General features: G+C 32.7%; 1 protein-coding gene and 1 long non-coding RNA gene across 3 annotated transcripts; both read left to right on the top strand.

The window, feature by feature from the left end:
- Positions 1-11733: 11733 nt before the first annotated feature.
- LOC123257987 lies at positions 11734-13254 on the top strand. The gene is made up of 2 exons (XR_006507955.1): positions 11734-11973; positions 12250-13254. It is a non-coding gene; the product is annotated as an uncharacterized LOC123257987 (long non-coding RNA).
- Positions 13255-13473: 219 nt separating this feature from the next.
- On the top strand, positions 13474-15239 carry LOC123257986 (phosphoribosylformylglycinamidine cyclo-ligase-like). Of its 2 annotated transcripts, XM_044717915.1 has the most exons (3): positions 13474-13494; positions 13554-13831; positions 13925-15239. In XM_044717915.1, the coding sequence occupies exon 3, from the start codon at positions 13929-13931 to the stop codon at positions 14964-14966; it is 1038 nt and encodes a 345-aa protein (XP_044573850.1). In that variant the 5' UTR covers positions 13474-13494; positions 13554-13831; positions 13925-13928; the 3' UTR covers positions 14967-15239. The 2 variants fall into 2 exon arrangements, with proteins under 2 accessions (XP_044573850.1, XP_044573849.1); XM_044717914.1 differs by having other exon boundaries at positions 13475-13831.
- The last annotated feature ends 2583 nt before the right edge of the window (positions 15240-17822 follow it).

The raw sequence follows: 17822 nt of genomic DNA, 5'->3' as shown, positions 1-17822 counted from the left end.
TCTGCAGTGGTTGCTTTGATATTTACAAATTCATCATCAATTTCTAATGCTTTTGATATGAATTTCTTCATTTCTACTTTGTAAGGCGATATTTTAGGCTCTTCACAAACTATAGTAATATCTAAATTAGACACGCTGTACCCTTTTTCTTTTGCTTTTTTAGCAGCAAAGTCAAGAAAGTGAGATGAATTGCAATCTTTCCATTCAGAGGAACTAGGAGGAAAGTGCTCTCCTATGTCGCCATATCCCAGTGCTCCGAGTATTGCATCAACGATTGCATGTATTGCAACATCACCATCAGAGTGCGCTTCTATTGCCATGTTGTGTTCAATTTTCACACCGCAAATTTTTATAAAGCTTTCAGCACCATTTTGAACTTTAATGAACTTATGTATATCATAACCGGTTCCGACACGAAATTTTGGCTCTTCAAAAAGGAGTTTTGCCATATTGATATCTTCTTTTGTGGTTAACTTAAAATTGCTTTTTTCACCTTTAATAATCACAACGCGCTTTTTGTGCTCTATCATTAGCGATGAATCATCAGTAAATTCTTTGGTTGATTGGTGACATGATAATAGTTCTTTAAAGTTAAAAATTTGAGGAGTTTGTATGGCTCTAAGTTTTTCCCTTGAAATTGTAGATTCAATGAAATTATTACTTACCAATGACATAGTATCTTCAACATCTATTGCTGGAACTACTCCTGTATATTGATCATTAATCATGGACTGAGCCAAATTATCTATCAGAACATTTGACACAAAAGGCCTACAAGCATCGTGTATAACTACAAAATCTGGGTTAACTTTTTGTAAGCTTTCAAGCCCTAGTTTAACTGAACTTTGCCTGTTTTCTCCTCCATATATTGGACTTAGTAATTTAGTGTCTGTAATTAGTGATATAGCTTTCTCATAGAAGTTTTCATGGTCTCTATTAATTGCTATTCTTATGTGATCTATATATTGGTTAGTCAGAAATCTTTTAATTGTATGAAATAAAACAGATTTACCTACAAGTTCTGTATACTGCTTAGGAATCGTAGAACTGCATCTACTGCCTACTCCTGCTGCAACTATTAATGCTGCTATTTTGTATTTCTTAAGTCTGTTAGTGTGCATATTTATCATTTTCAGCGTAAGTGTATAGTAACAGGTTATTTACAGTTTTAAAAAAAGAGTGTATTATTTTAATTAAGATATAATATGATGCTAGAATGCACATTACTAAGTGTAATAAGGAAAATGAGATACACCTTATATTCTTTCATGGAATAGGGGATAACTATAAAAGTGCTCACAATTATGTACAAGGTTTAAATGGATCAAATAATAACCATGCACATAAATATCCAAGCGCATTTCAGAACTACATAACTTATGCTGCAGTTAGCTTTTTGTTCCTCGTGGCATCTGTATCAGCGCCCATTGCAATATTACTACTTATAAGCCCCATAACAGCTGGAGTAGTTGGTTTAGCAAGCTTAGCTGCTCTAACTTGCATTTTTTTATCCTTAATGCTTATTTTTATTCCCTTTATAAATAGAGATCAAAGTTTGCTTAAGCCCTCGATAGAAGAAATCAATAAATTAATGGACAAGGGTGTGAGGCCTGAAAACATTATACTTTTTGGCCATTCCTTTGGAGGAGCAGTTGCATCGGCAGTTTTGAAGCACTTTGCAGACAAAAACGTTAAACTTGGAGGTGTTATTTTTACTAGCACTTTCAGCTCTTTTCATACAGCAATAGAGCATTTTCCGATCCCTCAAGCAAAAATTTTAAGTATGTTGCCCCCATCCATTTTTAAAAAATTGCTAAAGGCTTTAGATCTAGATTTTGATTTAGTAAACGATATACGAAAGTTGCGAGATGAAGGAAAATTGAATACGCCAATAATAGTTATTAATAGCAAAGAAGATTACTTAGTACCACAGCCTGCACAATTGGCGCACGCAATAGAAAATGATGTATTGCTACGTGGAAAATTGATCAAGACTGTTAATTCGAAAAGGTGTGAAGATGATCCACATAACGGAGTTTTATCTAGTTGGGAATTGGGTGAAAATTTGACTGATCTAATACTTAATAAAATTGATAAAACAATGAATAGACAGTATTTACAATAAACTGTATATTTTTCAGTAAATTAGCTATGCTAAAAGCATGCAAAAACGTCATATAACTATTTGTTTTATACTGCTTTTTATAATAGGGATGTTATTCCTGATGCGTCCTATGATTTTTCCATGTTTAATATCTGTTGTTATTGCATATTTGTTTAATCCGCTAGTAGTTAAGTTTGAAAAGTATAGAATACCGCGTTCATGTTCTGTAATTTTTATAATACTTATTTTATTAATAGCTTTTATACTAGTCATAACATTTGTTTTACCTATTATATATGTTCAAATTACTTCAATATTAAATTTCTTAGTGAGTAAAGTGCCTTCATTAAAGCTTAAAGTAATCCCCTCTGTATTAGAATTTCTTAATATAAAAATCGAGGATAGCTTATTTGATCATTTATCTAAAAATCTAGCAGAAAATTACAGCAACTATGTATCTTATTTCATGAATGCTCTTGATATTGCTAGTAACTTTATAATCCAAGTGTTAAGTTCAAGCTTTAACACGGTATCATTAATGGTGATTACTCCTGTAGTGTTTTTCTATATATTACGTGATTGGCCTTTAATTATAGAAAAAGCTAGTAAATTAATCCCTATTCCTTACAGAGGAAAAATTGCAGATTATTTTTCCAAAGTGGATTTCATTATATCTAATTATCTAAAGGGGCAGGTAAATGTATGTATTGTCATGATGGTCTTTTACTCTGTGAGTCTGAGCATAATCGGATTGGAACACTCTATTGTTATTGGAATTTTATCAGGAATGTTAACGTTCATACCTTACGTAGGGCCATTATTATATACCATTATTGGGTTTTTGAGCGCCATCACTCAATTTAGTGGATGGTTTGAAAGTGCTGCCGTTTTGCTATTATTTGGTGTTGGACAATTAATAGATTCAAATATATTAGTTCCTTTATTAATAGGAAAAAAAGTTCATATACATCCAACTGTAATTATTCTGGGAATTACTATATGCGCTTCATATTTTGGATTTACAGGTATATTACTTTTTATTCCAATAATAGCAATGTTCAATGTATCAGTAGAATATGCAATCAATAAATATTTTAAAAGTGAGCTTTATAAAAACGGCTAACAGACCTTTTGCATAATCAATTTATGGTAAGAGGAGAAATGAGCCCAGAATACCTGACACATTTGAGGAGCGTAAGTAAATTTCTGCGCAAAAATTACTACCAGAAAGAGGTTACGTAAGAGGTTCAACGTGCAATTAAATTTATTTAACAACAATCAAGCTGATTATAGCCGGCAAAATTACATCATCTTAGATGAAAATAAGCACGTATATAATTCGGTAGTTAATGATTTATCTTGGAAATGTCTGATTCTTTTTGGACCTAAAAGCTCCGGTAAAACTCATCTTGCTCATATTTGGCAATCAATAAACGATGCAATCTTTATCAATGTGAATAACTTCGTAAGCGAGATTAGGTATAGCGATGCTTTTATTTTAGAAGACGTACAAAACATTAAAGATGAAGCAATGTTATTACATTGTTACAATTACATGAAAGAAAACGACAAGAGGCTGCTAATCACTTCTTCAATTTCACCAAAAAAGCTTAACTTCAAACTAAGAGATTTAAGTTCTCGAATATTATCAACTATCAGCGTAAAAATTTTGCCTGCAAGCGAGGAATTATTAAGAATTATGCTAATAAAACGATTTTCAGATAAACAGTTAAAAATTGATTTAAAAGTGATTAATTATATTTTAGCAAGAATAGAACGTTCTTTCTATAGCATTGATAAAATTATAGAAAAGATAGATAATGAATCTATAGGGTCAAATGTGACCGTTCCTTTTATTAGCACTTTATTAAAAAAAGATGCCATTTGATTTCTTCTTTTGTAAAGGTGTATATTAAAAATTTATTAACACCCATAACACTAACGTAATTGGAATCTCTATCTGTCCATGTTAGAATTATAATCAATGTTATGTTATAATAAATATAGATAGATACAGCTAAGAAGTATTCTATATTTATAGTAGAGCTCACTTTATAAGGTGTTTTTTATAGATTTAACGTTATAATTTAACTATGATAAGAGTAAGATTAAATTTAAGAAAAAGGTTAAAGCAAAAGTTTGTGATGTTCACTCTATTGATAAATGCTTTATTTGTCTCATATTTTCTCATAAGAAACACAGGGAACACTTCTAATCAAATTATAGCCAAAGAAATAAATATAGGAACTGATAATGAAAAATAAACAGTCGCAAAATAAAAAAGAAAATCTTTACATAACATATTACATAGATGCTTTAGCTTCAGAGAGGTTCGCTGCACAAAATACTCTGGAAAGTTATCGTTCGGATTTACACCAGTTTGAAGAATTTTTATTGGAAAGCGGCACTACCTTGGTTGGTGTAAACAAAACCAATATTAAAGATTATGTGAAATCTTTATGTACACAAAAAAAATATAAAAGTAGCTCTATATCAAGAAAAATATCCGCTATGAAAAATTTTTACAAGTGTCTATTTAATGACGGAATAATAGATTTTAATCCAGCGCCGGCTAATGATGCTGAATTAAAGAATCCAAAAGTTTCTCGTCCTTTGCCTAAGTATTTAAGTGTCGAAGAAATATTTTTGCTAATGGACACAGTGAGAAAATCAGCAAGCGAATCGAATAAAGAGATAAGCAGTAAAAGGCTATGTGCGATTTTAGATATCCTTTACTCTTCTGGAATGCGTGTTTCTGAACTAATTAGTATGAAATTATGTGAAGTGTCACATTTAATAAACAGTAATAACAAAGAATGCTATATAATAATAAAAGGAAAAAGTGGTAGAGAGAGGCAAATTCTTTTTAATGAACAAGCATTGCAGAGCCTTAGAAATTATTTATCAGTTCGTGATAATCTGATCTCTAAAGAAAAGGAATCCGATTGGCTATTCCCAGGTGATAAACCTAATAAACCAATTACAAGGCAGAGGGTCGGTCAATTAATGAAGGAGTTGGCAAGAAAATGCAATATTGATGAAAATAAGATCTCTCCACACGTGATTAGGCATTCTTTTGCTACCCATCTACTAAATAGCGGAGCAAATATTGTGTTGATACAGAAAGTTCTTGGCCATACTAACCTTTCTACAACACAAATATATACTCATATTGCTAACGAAAAGTTAAAGGACAAATTAGCTGATTCGCATCCTATTACTCAGATGATCAATAATTAAATTTATTGTTTTTAATTTGTAATAAAGTTAAATTTAAATAAATTTATGTGAGTTTGTGATTTCAAGTTTATTGTTTAATTTCTTTCTTATATTATGGGAGGTATTCTATACTTTCATTACTCTCCCTGTAATTTTCTTTTCTGAGTGTGTAATAACCATTTTCCTCGTCTGTTCGGTGAGAGTTGTATTATTCATGCTGCGTTTATTATGTGGCATTAAATATGAAGTGAGGGGAATGGAAAACATCCCTAAGCAACCTTTTATCATTGCATCTAAACACCAATCTCCATTTGAAACATTTATTTTTATACTACTATTTAGAAAAGCGGTTTTTATTTTAAAACGTGAATTGAAATGGATTCCATTCATTGGTTTGCATCTTATAGCGCTGAAAATGATTTTTATTAACCGTTCAGATGGTATCAGTTCTATACGCCATATAGTCAAACTAGCAAAAATGCGTATAAAAGAAAATAGAAGCATAATAATATTTCCTGAAGGTACAAGAACAACTATAAACCAAAATATAAAATATCAACCAGGTATTGCTGTTTTATATAGCGTATTATCTGTTCCTGTGTTACCGGTTGCTTTAAACACTGGTTTGTTTTGGCCAAAAAGCATACTTTCTCTGAGAAAGAATCCCGGAAAGGCAGTAATAGAAATATTGCCCCCAATATATCCTGGGTTAAACAAAAATGAATTCTTGCAAAGTTTAGAAAAAATTATTGAAGAGAGAAGCAGTAGATTAACCATAGGAAAAACTGATATTGCAAATTAACAAAAAAACTTTATAATTAAAAGAAAAGTACAGTATTTTAGGTATTAATATATGGCAAATCATAAGAGTGCTAAAAAAATGATAAAGGTAATAGCAAAGCGCACTTTAATAAATAAGATGCGGAAAAGTAAAACTCGCACCTCTATTAGAAAATTGGTTGATATAATCAAGTCTGGCGACAAAGAAAATGTTGTTCTGGCATTTCGGAATGCTGAATCTAATTTACACAAGTGTGTGAATAAAGGTGTTATTCATAGGAATACTGCTGCGCGTAAAATAAGTCGCTTAAATGCAAAAGTAAAAGCATTGATGACCGCTTAATACGGTTAATGTAAAGTTAACTGTATGAATATATACTCCTCAGTTTGTATATTCTGTATAAAATTTAAGTAGCTTAAGTGATGGATAAAAAAGTGCTATTAGAACTAAGTAATGGATTAAAAATCGAGCTACCTGTATTAAGCGGAACAACAGGTCCTGATGTGTTAAATATCAAGGATTTATATAAGATGACAGGATTATTCACTTACGATCCAGGGTTTGTTTCTACAGCTTCATGCTCTTCTACAATTACATTCATTGATGGAGATGAAGGAGTTCTTAAATATAGGGGACATAATATAGCTGATTTGGCAGAGAATAATAATTTTACTGCTGTGATTTATTTATTGCTCTATGGTGAATTACCCAGTTCAGAGCAACACAAAAAATTTCTTCTCAAAATACAAGAATCATCCAAAGTATCAGAGCAAGTTACAAATGTAATTAAAGCATTTCCAAAAACTGCTCACCCTATGTCAATCTTAGTTGCATGTTTTGCAAGTTTGTCAGCATCTTATCATGAAAAGCATGGCAACAATGTCAATGGTGAAGACCTAGATTTTGGAATTTCTGCAATAGCGCAAGTTTCCACAATTATTGCAATGATTTGTAGGCATAACAACAATCAGGAATTCATAAATGCTAACAATGAATTAAGTTACAGTGAAAATTTCTTAAAGATGATATTTGGCGATGCTGTTGATAATGATAAAAGCGCCCTTTTTGCAAAAGCTCTGGATAAAATATTTACTCTCCATGCTGATCATGAACAGAATGCTTCTACGGCGGCTGTCAGATTGGTGGGATCGGCTGGTTCTAATCTGTTTGCAAGCCTCTCTGCAGGAGTTGCTACACTTTGGGGACCAGCACATGGTGGAGCTAATGAGGCAGTTATAAATATGCTAAAAGAGATAGAGCAAAGTGGAGATATAGATAAATTCATCGAAAAAGCTAAAGATGATAAAGATCCATTTAAATTGATGGGATTTGGACATCGTGTTTATAAAAATTATGATCCGCGCGCGCGTATATTGAAAGGCGCTTGCCATGAGGTTCTAAGTAAACTAGAACAAAATAATGAACTGCTTAAAATTGCAAAAAAACTTGAAGAAATAGCTTTAAAGGATGAATATTTTATTGTGCGTAAGTTATATCCAAATGTTGATTTTTACTCAGGTATAATAATGAATGCTATCGATATTCCCTCAAATATGTTCACACCTATTTTTGCACTTGCAAGAACCACTGGTTGGGTTACTCAGTGGTATGAAATGATAAATGATAAAGAAACTAAGATCTGTAGACCAAGGCAACTCTATTTTGGTAAATAAATTTATTTTCACTTCATTAGACTTCTTGCATAACCCAAACTAAGTAGAAAAAAGATACCGTCTTGTTAGTCAACAAAAAAGTCATAAAAATTCTCCAAATTGCATAATAAAATCAAAAAATACTTCCAACTGTGTAGCAGTATACAGATTATAGTTAGTGGATATGTTGATAAGTAAATTAGTTACATATAAAACAGCAGAAATTTACTTATCAACATATCCACTAACCAACAACATTCAATAAATTTGTGTAAGATGCCATTTTACATAAGATGAATTATAAGCATTTTTTGATTTTAAAGTACTAAACCTTCAGTTAACCTTTTAGCCCTATAGTTCTTGATATGATCTGGATCAAAGGCCTTTTTTGAACTTAAAACACCAAAAACTATATGAAGTAACTTACGCATTGCAGCACCAACTATGGCCATAGCATGCTTGCCTTTCTCTTTTAATCTTTCGCAAGAAGCCATAATGATAGGATTATGCTTTTTAGCTGCTATAGCAGGAAAGTACATTGCTTTACGTAATGTTCGTGAACCGGTTTTACTTAATCTGGGCTTGGCATGTACGGATGAGCCTGATGTTATATTTTGTGGTATAGTTCCAGCATATGCTGCCAATTGCCTAGCATTTATAAAGGCTTTTATACCAGGAATTTCAGCTAAAATAGCTATTGCTGTTTCCTCTCCTATTCCTGGAATAGTTAATAGGAGTTGAAAATCTTCCAACAATTCTTTGTGTTGTTTTAATAGTTCGCGTATGGAGTTTTTTATTGTTTCTATTTTTTGCTCTATGTTCATTGCAAGGTCTTCCCAAGCATTTGCAACTTCTTTAGGCAGTCTCTCTTTCTTTTCTAAATGATTATTTGCTAATGTTAACTCATCCTTTAACGCATTTGAGCAACGATAAAGATGTTTTAATTTTTTCTTTTCAGGAGAAGGTGGTGTCCAACGAGAAGGTTCCTGTCTTTGACAATAATCTGCAATAATCTCTGCATCAGTCTGGTCATTCTTTTGTCGTGTAAGCTTACTTTTTGCATAAAATCTTATGCAAGCTGGGTTTACAACACTAACGAAATATCCAGCGTTGTGGAGGAACTCAGCCAAAGCTTCGCTATAACAACCAGTGGATTCCATGCAAGCTTTTACTTCTTCTACGTTATGTTTTTGTAGAAAGTTCAGTAGACCTTGAAACCCAGTATCATCATTTTTAAATTTCCTTTTCCTAGTTTCACGCTTTCCTTTTTTACTTATGAATGAGAGAGAAACATCAAAGCGTTCTTTTGAAACATCTATACCTAAAAAGTTGTTGATCATATATAACTCCATATACTACTATTAAAAATGAAAAGTAAGGCTTACCTTGTGAATACAGAATTAGAACCATTTAGGCCTTTCTACGATACCGTCCAGCCTCTACTTTTGAGAAGGGAACTCTTTTCTTTTCTACAGATTTTATATCTAAGGAATCTTCCAGAGTTCTTCCCTTCTCCACCTAATGCTTAAGCTTAAAAACACTAGATGCTTTTTTCAAGATACAAGAAATTGTTGCAGAATTTTACAATGAACATCACATTAACGAAAGTGATTTAAAGACTCTGGAAAAGGGGAAAGATTTAGTAAATAAAATAAATAACATTAACTTACTGCAACAAAATGAAAAAAATGAGGAATTCAATATTAGAAAGACACTTGCTCAATCAATAAAAATGCCTTCCATAGAAAAACACAAGTTAGAACATTCAAAATAACCTTGGCGAAGTATGGCAAAATATACAACTTATGGATAGTCTATTTCATTTTAACTCCTGGCACGCTTTAGTAATACTATCACATCCAATTTCTAATTGTTCCTGAGAGGTTGCATAAGAAATTCTGATAAAATTTTCTAGACCAAATGCAATTCCTGGAACCACAGCAACCAAATGATCTCCCAGTAAGTATTCAGTAAAATCTAAATCATTATTTATTATCTTACCACTTTTTGTGCTTTTACTGAGCAATCCTTCACATGAGACAAATAAATAAAACGCACCTTGTGGAACAGACGCTGATAATCCCGGGGCAGAATTTAGCTCTTTCACCATAAAATCTCTACGACTCTTAAAAATCCTTGTTCTTTCTTTCAAAAAACTATGATCACCGTTTAATGCTGCTGCTGCTGCTGCTTGTGCTATCGAATTTGGATTAGAAGTGCTTTGAGACTGCAGCGTAGAGATAGCTTTTACCACATCACTTCTACCTGCAATATACCCTATTCTCCAGCCTGTCATTGCATAGGCTTTTGATACTCCATTGACTACAAAAACTCTATCATAAAGCTTCGGCTCAACCTGAGCGATAGTAAAAAACTTTTCGTCGTATATTATATGCTCATAAATATCATCTGTAACGACATTCATATGTGGATATTCAAGCAATATTTGTGCTATGTCTTTCAATTCATCACATGTGTACACAGCTCCTGCAGGGTTGTTCGGTGAGTTAAGAATTAACCATTTAGTTTTTTTAGTTATCCTGCTTTTCAATAATTCCGCTGTCAGTTTAAAATTTTGTTTGCATTCTACTACAACTGGCAAGCCGCCAAAAAGACTTACCATATCAACATATGAAACCCAATAAGGAGCTGGAATAATAACTTCATCTCCAGAGTTAATTGTTGCCATGAACAAATTGAATAACACCTGCTTAGCACCTGTACCAACACAGATTTGGTTAAGCGTGTACTCGAGGTTATTATCCTTTCTTAACTTATTAATTATTGCTTCTTTCAGCTCACGCGTTCCATCAACAGCAGTATATTTAGTCTTACCTTCACTTATTGCTTGAATAGCTGCTTTTTTTATATGATCTGGAGTATCAAAATCCGGTTCTCCTGCAGCTAAAACACAGATCTTTTTTCCTTCATTTTTCAACTTATTTGCCTTATCAGTTACAGCAATCGTAGGTGATGGTTTTATTAGGAACATTCTTTTTGCAAGGTCTGACATATTTTACTGAAGCTAAATTTAAATGATAAACCCCGTACAACAAAAAAGCTAGGAATTTTGTGTATTGTATTAGTAGCTTTTTACCAGGTTTACCAACGCAGCAATATTTTCAACTGGAGTATCAGGGAGTACTCCATGTCCGAGATTAAATATGAAGGGTAAATCTCTAAAGCAATCTATTATACGTTTTGCTTCTTTGATTGCTTCCGTTTTATTATAGGCTAAAAGATTAGGATCAAGGTTTCCTTGTAGAGGGATGTTTAGATTCGCTTTCGCCCATTTTATTGGAACATTATAATCTATACTTACTGCAGATACACCTGTTTGTTCGCAGTAATCTTTATAAAGATTTCCAGCAGACCTTGGAAAACCTATTATTGGAAAATCAGAAAATCTATCCTTTATTGCCAAGATAATTCTCTTTGTTGGTTCGATAACATATTCTTTAAACAATGGTTCCGATAACGCACCAGCATTACTGTCAAATAGCTGAATAACATCTGCTCCAAATTCTATCTGTTTAATTAGATAAATAATCGTTACTTCCGTTATTCGTTCAATTATTTCCTTCAAACACGAAGGATAAAAATTTAATACTTTGGAAAAAGTTTTGCTGCTCCCACCTTCTATGATGTATGAGGCTACTGTCCATGGTCCACCAGCAAATCCTATGAGAGATTTTTCTTTTGGTAATTGGCTTCTGACTTTTTTTATAGCGTTTAGAATTGGTAAGGTTTTAGTTTCAATTTCTTGTGGACCCTTCAATTCCTTAGGACTTTCCACGGGTTTTATTATTGGACCTACACCGCGTACGAAATTCACGTCACAACCCAAAACATCAGCTATTATTAAAATGTCTGAAAAAATTATCGCCGCATCCATGTCAAATCTTGTCACCGGCTGTAACGTCAATTCTGTCACTAAATCTGTGTTGTAGCATATCTCCATAAAATTATTCATATTTTCTACTGCTTTGCGGTACTCAGGAAGAGACCTGCCAGCCTGACGCATTAGCCAGATAGGCACTCTTCCACCCGGCTCATTTCTCTTAATAATTTTCGCTATTGTTGTTTTGCCGCTTTCCAATCTATTCTATTTATTCTTTTGTATATTAAAGTATAGTAATAATAATAGTTCTATCAATAACTTGTTACTAACTTAAAATTCAGTAAAAATTGGCGTTGTTCAACTTGTGGATAAATATGTGAGTAACTTTCGTATATTATTGATTTTCTGTTATGATTTATGTGTATAAGTAAGGTGTTTAGAGTGTCAGTAATTTTCTTTTATGGAAAATACTTTACCATCATGCATTGTTACACAACTATGTATATGTTGTTGAAAAAGTTGTTGATCAATTGTTGGTATTTTATATCAACAAATAATTCACAAATTAATTTGACATTATTCACATGCTTATTAAACATTTAATAACAGTTTTCTTGATAAATCTAATCTGAAAACGTTTTTGCCATTACAGGGAATAAATTGAGTAAAAAAAGAACCTTAGTAGAAAAAATAGCATATAGAATTTTTCTCTTCCTTTTCAAAAAAGCTTCTGTGTTGAAAAAGTGTGCGACTGAGGCATTAATGAAAGATCTGCCAGACCTTAATATATTTAATGGTCTATTAAAATTCCGCGATTGTGGTATAATGGATATAATGACTCCACGTACAGAGATATGCGCAGTAGACATTGAGTCAAGCGAGCGTGAAATAATAAAGAAGATAAAAAACACTTGCCACACTAAAATACCAATTTATAAAAATAACTTTGATAACGTAATAGGCTTTTTTTATGTAAAAGATGTTATTTTTAATAGGGATAAAAATTTTAATCTGAAACATATTATACAAAGCGTAATATTTGTTCCACCCTCGATGAAGACAACTAATCTTTTTGTTAGGATGAACTCTTCTAAATCATGCTTAGCTATCGTATTGGATGAATATGGTGGAACTGATGGTTTAATTTCAATGACTGATCTTATAGAGGAACTAATACCAAACATTGATAGTGAAAACGAAATAAATTCAGAATATACCATTACTGAATTGTCTCAAAATAAGTTTGAAGTATCAGCAAGGGCTCTTATAAAAGATATAGAAGAGGATCTAAAAATAGAATTACGTGACCCTGAAGAAGACTATGTTACACTTGGTGGTTTGATTCTTTCGATTGCTGGTAAAGTGCCTTCTGTAGATGAAGTCATTAAATATAAAAATGGTATGAAGTTTATCATCAAAGATGCAAATGAGCGCTACATTAATAAAATAGTACTAGACTTAAGTGATTACAAAAATTAGATTTGGTACCCCTTGTCGGGGAATGCCTTGACACGAAGAAAAAGTTGTAATAACCAAATATGCAACTCAAGTTATAGTTAAACCTATTTCCAGCAAATTATTTTCGCAAGTATAATGCATTTCAGTGTTATAGTACTCTAATAATAAAGAGGTCATATAGATATTAATATCTTTTGTATTTAAATTAGTGTCATTTTTTTTGATTAATTTGTCTACTAATGATTTGCTTATTGGTTTGTGTTCATTTAGAATTTTTATAGTTAATAGCATTTTATCTTCTGTTTGACTCAGTAAAACAGATACTAGTTCAACTTCCGCCACTGCACTGGCTATAGTTAGCACCATATTAGAAATTATCTTATTTATCTTTTCAATTAAATCTTCCTTATTTTTTGCAGAGTATACGTCTATTTTCCACGTAAGCTTTACTTTTTTTTTAATAAATAATTTTCGATATTAGATTTGGTCTTATCAAAGCTATAATTATCCATTGAAGAAGAATATGCCTGCTTCATAACTTTATGTTTATATATTAAATCATCGGAGCTTTCTTTAAGAAACAACAACGCTTCCTTCTGCGCATCAGCATCATTCTTATCTATTACTTCAAGCTCTTCTACGCCAAACGTTATTCCATTCATAGAGTTAGCAAAGTCATGAAGCAGCCGTCCTGATAGCAGTTCCGTTATTAACAGTATGTTTTTGGTATTTTCGTTCATTGGATAATTATAAATGATTTAAGTTACCCTATATTGGTAAGTATATAATAGTCAATTAAGAGAAAGTTTCGTTGCACTTTTTATATCAAGGCATTAATATAGTATTAACAATTTTAAAATTTATAAAAGGATTATGAATACTTATACCAGATCAGGAATAGATATTGAACTATATAATAAGTTAATAAAAGAAGTCAAGCCTATTGCTCAAGAAACTACTAGAGAAGAAGTAATCAGCGAAATAGGTTCATTTTCTGCGTTATTTGATTTTGCTGCACTAAGTAAGAAGTATGACCATCCAGTACTCGTTTCCTCAACTGATGGAGTAGGTACGAAACTGTTGATAGCTCAAGAAGTGAATAAACATGATACTATAGGTATAGATTTAGTTGCAATGTGTGTAAATGACTTACTTGCACAAGGAGCAACGCCTTTGTTTTTCCTTGATTACTTTGCAACAGGCGTTTTGACCAAAGATGTTTTATTATCTGTGGTTAAGGGCATTGCAGAGGGGTGCAAGCAAGCTAAAATAGCATTGGTTGGTGGGGAAACTGCAGAAATGCCTGGAATGTATGGTAATAATCACTATGACCTTGCAGGGTTTGTGGTTGGTGTAGTTGATCGAAAGCAAATTCTTCCAAACTGTAGTATGATGAAAGCAGGTGATTATATAGTTGGCTTAGAGTCAAGTGGAATTCACTCAAATGGGTTTTCTTTAGTGCGCCATGTTTTCAAAAGCTTAGGTATAAATTATAACGATACATCTCTATGGAATAATAAATCTTGGAGTGAAATACTACTTGAACCAACAAAAATATATGTTGATTCTTTGCTGCCTATCATGTCACAAGTAAAAGGTATTGCGCACATCACGGGTGGTGGTTTGGTAGACAATATTCCGCGAATTCTTCCAAAAAACTTATTTGCAAACATAGACATTAATTCCTGGAAATGGCCAGATATATTTTTATGGCTAACAAAGGAGGGTAAAATAGAGAAGAAAGAAATGCTAAAAACATTTAATTGTGGTATTGGTATGGTATTGATCGTAAGTTCTGAGAATATGCAAAACGTGAAAAATCATTTCCAAAAACGTGGAGAAAAAATTGAAATTATTGGAAAACTTGATGAGGCATGTAACCCTCCACTTGATAGAGTAGTATTTAGTTAACCTAACTTTACTGACAGTCTTTTTGCAACTTCTAGGTATGCTTCCTTTAAATCTCCTAAATTCAAACGAAAGACATCTTTATCTAGCTTTTTATAAGTATTTTTATCCCATAATCTGCAGTTATCAGGGCTAATTTCATCAGCTAAAACGATTTTAGTACTGTCATTTATTAATCTGCCAAATTCTAACTTGAGATCAACTAAATATATACTTGCATTTGAAAATAGGTGAACTAATATTTCGTTGATTTTTAAAGTTGTAGTTTTAACTTCATCCATTTCTTTGCTAGATAGCCAATCAAAATACAGTATGTGATTTTCACTTACCATTGGGTCGGCTAGGTCATCATTTTTGTAAAAAAAATCGATTATAGGAGATGCAAGCCTCTCACCTTCTTTGATATTAAAACGTTTGCAAAAGCTGCCAGCTGCGACATTTCTAACTACTACCTCAAGAGGTATTATCTTGAGTTTTTTGACTAGCTGTTCTCTTTCGTTTAGAGTTTTTATAAAGTGTGTGCTAATTTCTGCTTTCTCAAGCTTTTCCATGATAAAAGCACTAATATGATTATTAATTATTCCTTTGCTCTCAATAATTTCATATTTTTCCTTATTGAATGCTGTAACATCATCTTTAAAGTGCTGTATAACAGTTGATGAGTCTTCAGTTTCAATAATGGCTTTCGCTTTACCTTCGTATATCGTTTTATTCAGTGACATGTTTAATTTAACTATATATTATATCAATTTACTATTCTTAGAGTATAGCCCCAAATAACTTAAAATAAACCTTAATGGCATTCAATGTTACAATATTAACCATATTCCCAGAAATGTTCCCGGGGTTTTTGAACTATTCTCTTGCCGGAAAAGCGTTAGAAAAAAAAATATGGAACCTTGAAGTAATAAATATTCGTTCTTTTGCGAAAGATAAACATTCAACTGTGGATGATGTTCCATATGGAGGTGGAGCAGGAATGGTTATGCGTTCTGATGTAGTTGGTGATGCAGTAGATAGTATGCTCTCTGTTCATAAAAACACTAAGTTTATTTACATGACTCCATCTGGAACTAAGTTTAATCAGAATATTGCCAGAGAATTATTAGAGTTTCCTCATATAACAATATTGTGTGGTCGATTTGAAGGTATTGACCAAAGGATAATTGATGCGTATACTCCTTATGAGTTAAGTATTGGAGATTATATACTTTCAGGAGGTGAGCCAGCTGCAATGGTGGTTCTTGATGCATGCATTAGACTTCTTCCAGGTGTAGTAAATAATACCGATAGTATTACTGAAGAAAGTTTTAATTATGGTGGTGGTGTACTTGAATATCCTCAATATACTAGACCTGAGCAGTGGAAGGGATATAAAGTACCTGAGGTTTTGTTATCTGGCAATCACAAAAAAATAAGTGATTGGAGGCAGAAGCAGTCTCATGTTATAACAAAAAAGCGTAGGCCTGAATTATTGAGTGGAGAGATAAATGACAAATTTACTTAAAAAATTTAACGAACAGCAAATGCAAGTGTTAGCTAAAGAAATACCAGAATTTCGTCCTGGCGATGATTTGAAGGTCACTTTTAAAGTAGTTGACGGTACAAGTGAACGTATACAGATATTTGAAGGTGTATGTATATCAAAAAGGAACCGCGGGTTACATTCTTCTTTTGCAGTCAGAAAAGTGAGCCATGGAGAAAGTATAGTGTCTCAGTTTTTTGTTTATTCTCCTGCACTGGTTTCAGTGCAAGTGACAAGAAAAGGAAAGGTTCGTAGAGCAAAACTGTATTATCTGTGCAAACTATTTGGAAAAGCTGCAAGGATCAAAGAGCGTACTACTTATGTTAAAAAGAAATCTAAGTAGATACAATAGGGAGTGATGTCAATTGTGTCATCTCAGAACTCTCTCTTGTCATCTCAGTGCGTGACACACAACTGTACGAACATTGTGTTTGCCTCCCGCTGTGGTGTCATCCCAATGCTCCGACACTGGGATCCAGCATTCATTATTCTCCTTTTGGTTTGTGCTTTCATGGAAAATGTAAAAATTATTTGCAGGCAAAGCCTGCTGGATCCCAGTGTCAGCTACTTGCATGACAAAAAAGGGATACACCTACGTCCTTTTTCGATCCGGCGACTGTTCTACCTGTGCAAATATACATATGGTCAAGCAATCCTGAAATTGCATTTGTTGAACTTGCTGCTATCGCAATTATAGCTTTATTATTGGTGTTATTTGCGTTAAATTTAGTAGCAAATTTTGTAAAAAAGAAATTCGAATTTTTTAATTTTTAGCAATTCATGAAAATCACAGTCCTATCTGGTTATGGCTTAAATTGCGAAAAAGAAACTGCATTTGCATTTATGGAATGCAGCAGAAAACTTGGTATTGGTAATATTGAAGTAAAAATCGTTCACATTAACGATATCATAGATAATCCAGGTGAACTGAAATTAAGCAATATACTTGCAATTCCAGGGGGTTTTTCCTATGGTGATGACACTGGTGCTGGTAATGCGTTTGCTTTACGTATTAAAAACAACTTGTTGGATGAGTTTCAAGAGTTTTTATCTCAGGACAAGCTGATTATAGGAATATGTAATGGTTGTCAGATATTAGTAAAATTAATTCCAGAGTTCTCTAATCTAGCTTTAATCCATAATGATATAGGCGATTACCAATGCCGCTGGATTAGAGTGAGAGTTAATCCGCAGAGTAATTCTGTTTGGCTACGGGGTCTGAGTGAACTATATCTCCCTATTGCTCATGGGGAAGGCAAATTTTTTATGGATCAAGATATTTTGAACCAATTGATTGAGAGCAATTCCACCGCATTACGTTACATTGATAAAAA

Source organism: Drosophila ananassae, assembly GCF_017639315.1.
Source record: "Drosophila ananassae strain 14024-0371.13 chromosome 4 unlocalized genomic scaffold, ASM1763931v2 tig00000078, whole genome shotgun sequence".
In the NCBI taxonomy this organism is placed as follows: domain Eukaryota; kingdom Metazoa; phylum Arthropoda; class Insecta; order Diptera; family Drosophilidae; genus Drosophila; species Drosophila ananassae.
This window is presented reverse-complemented; position numbering and strand designations above follow the sequence as displayed.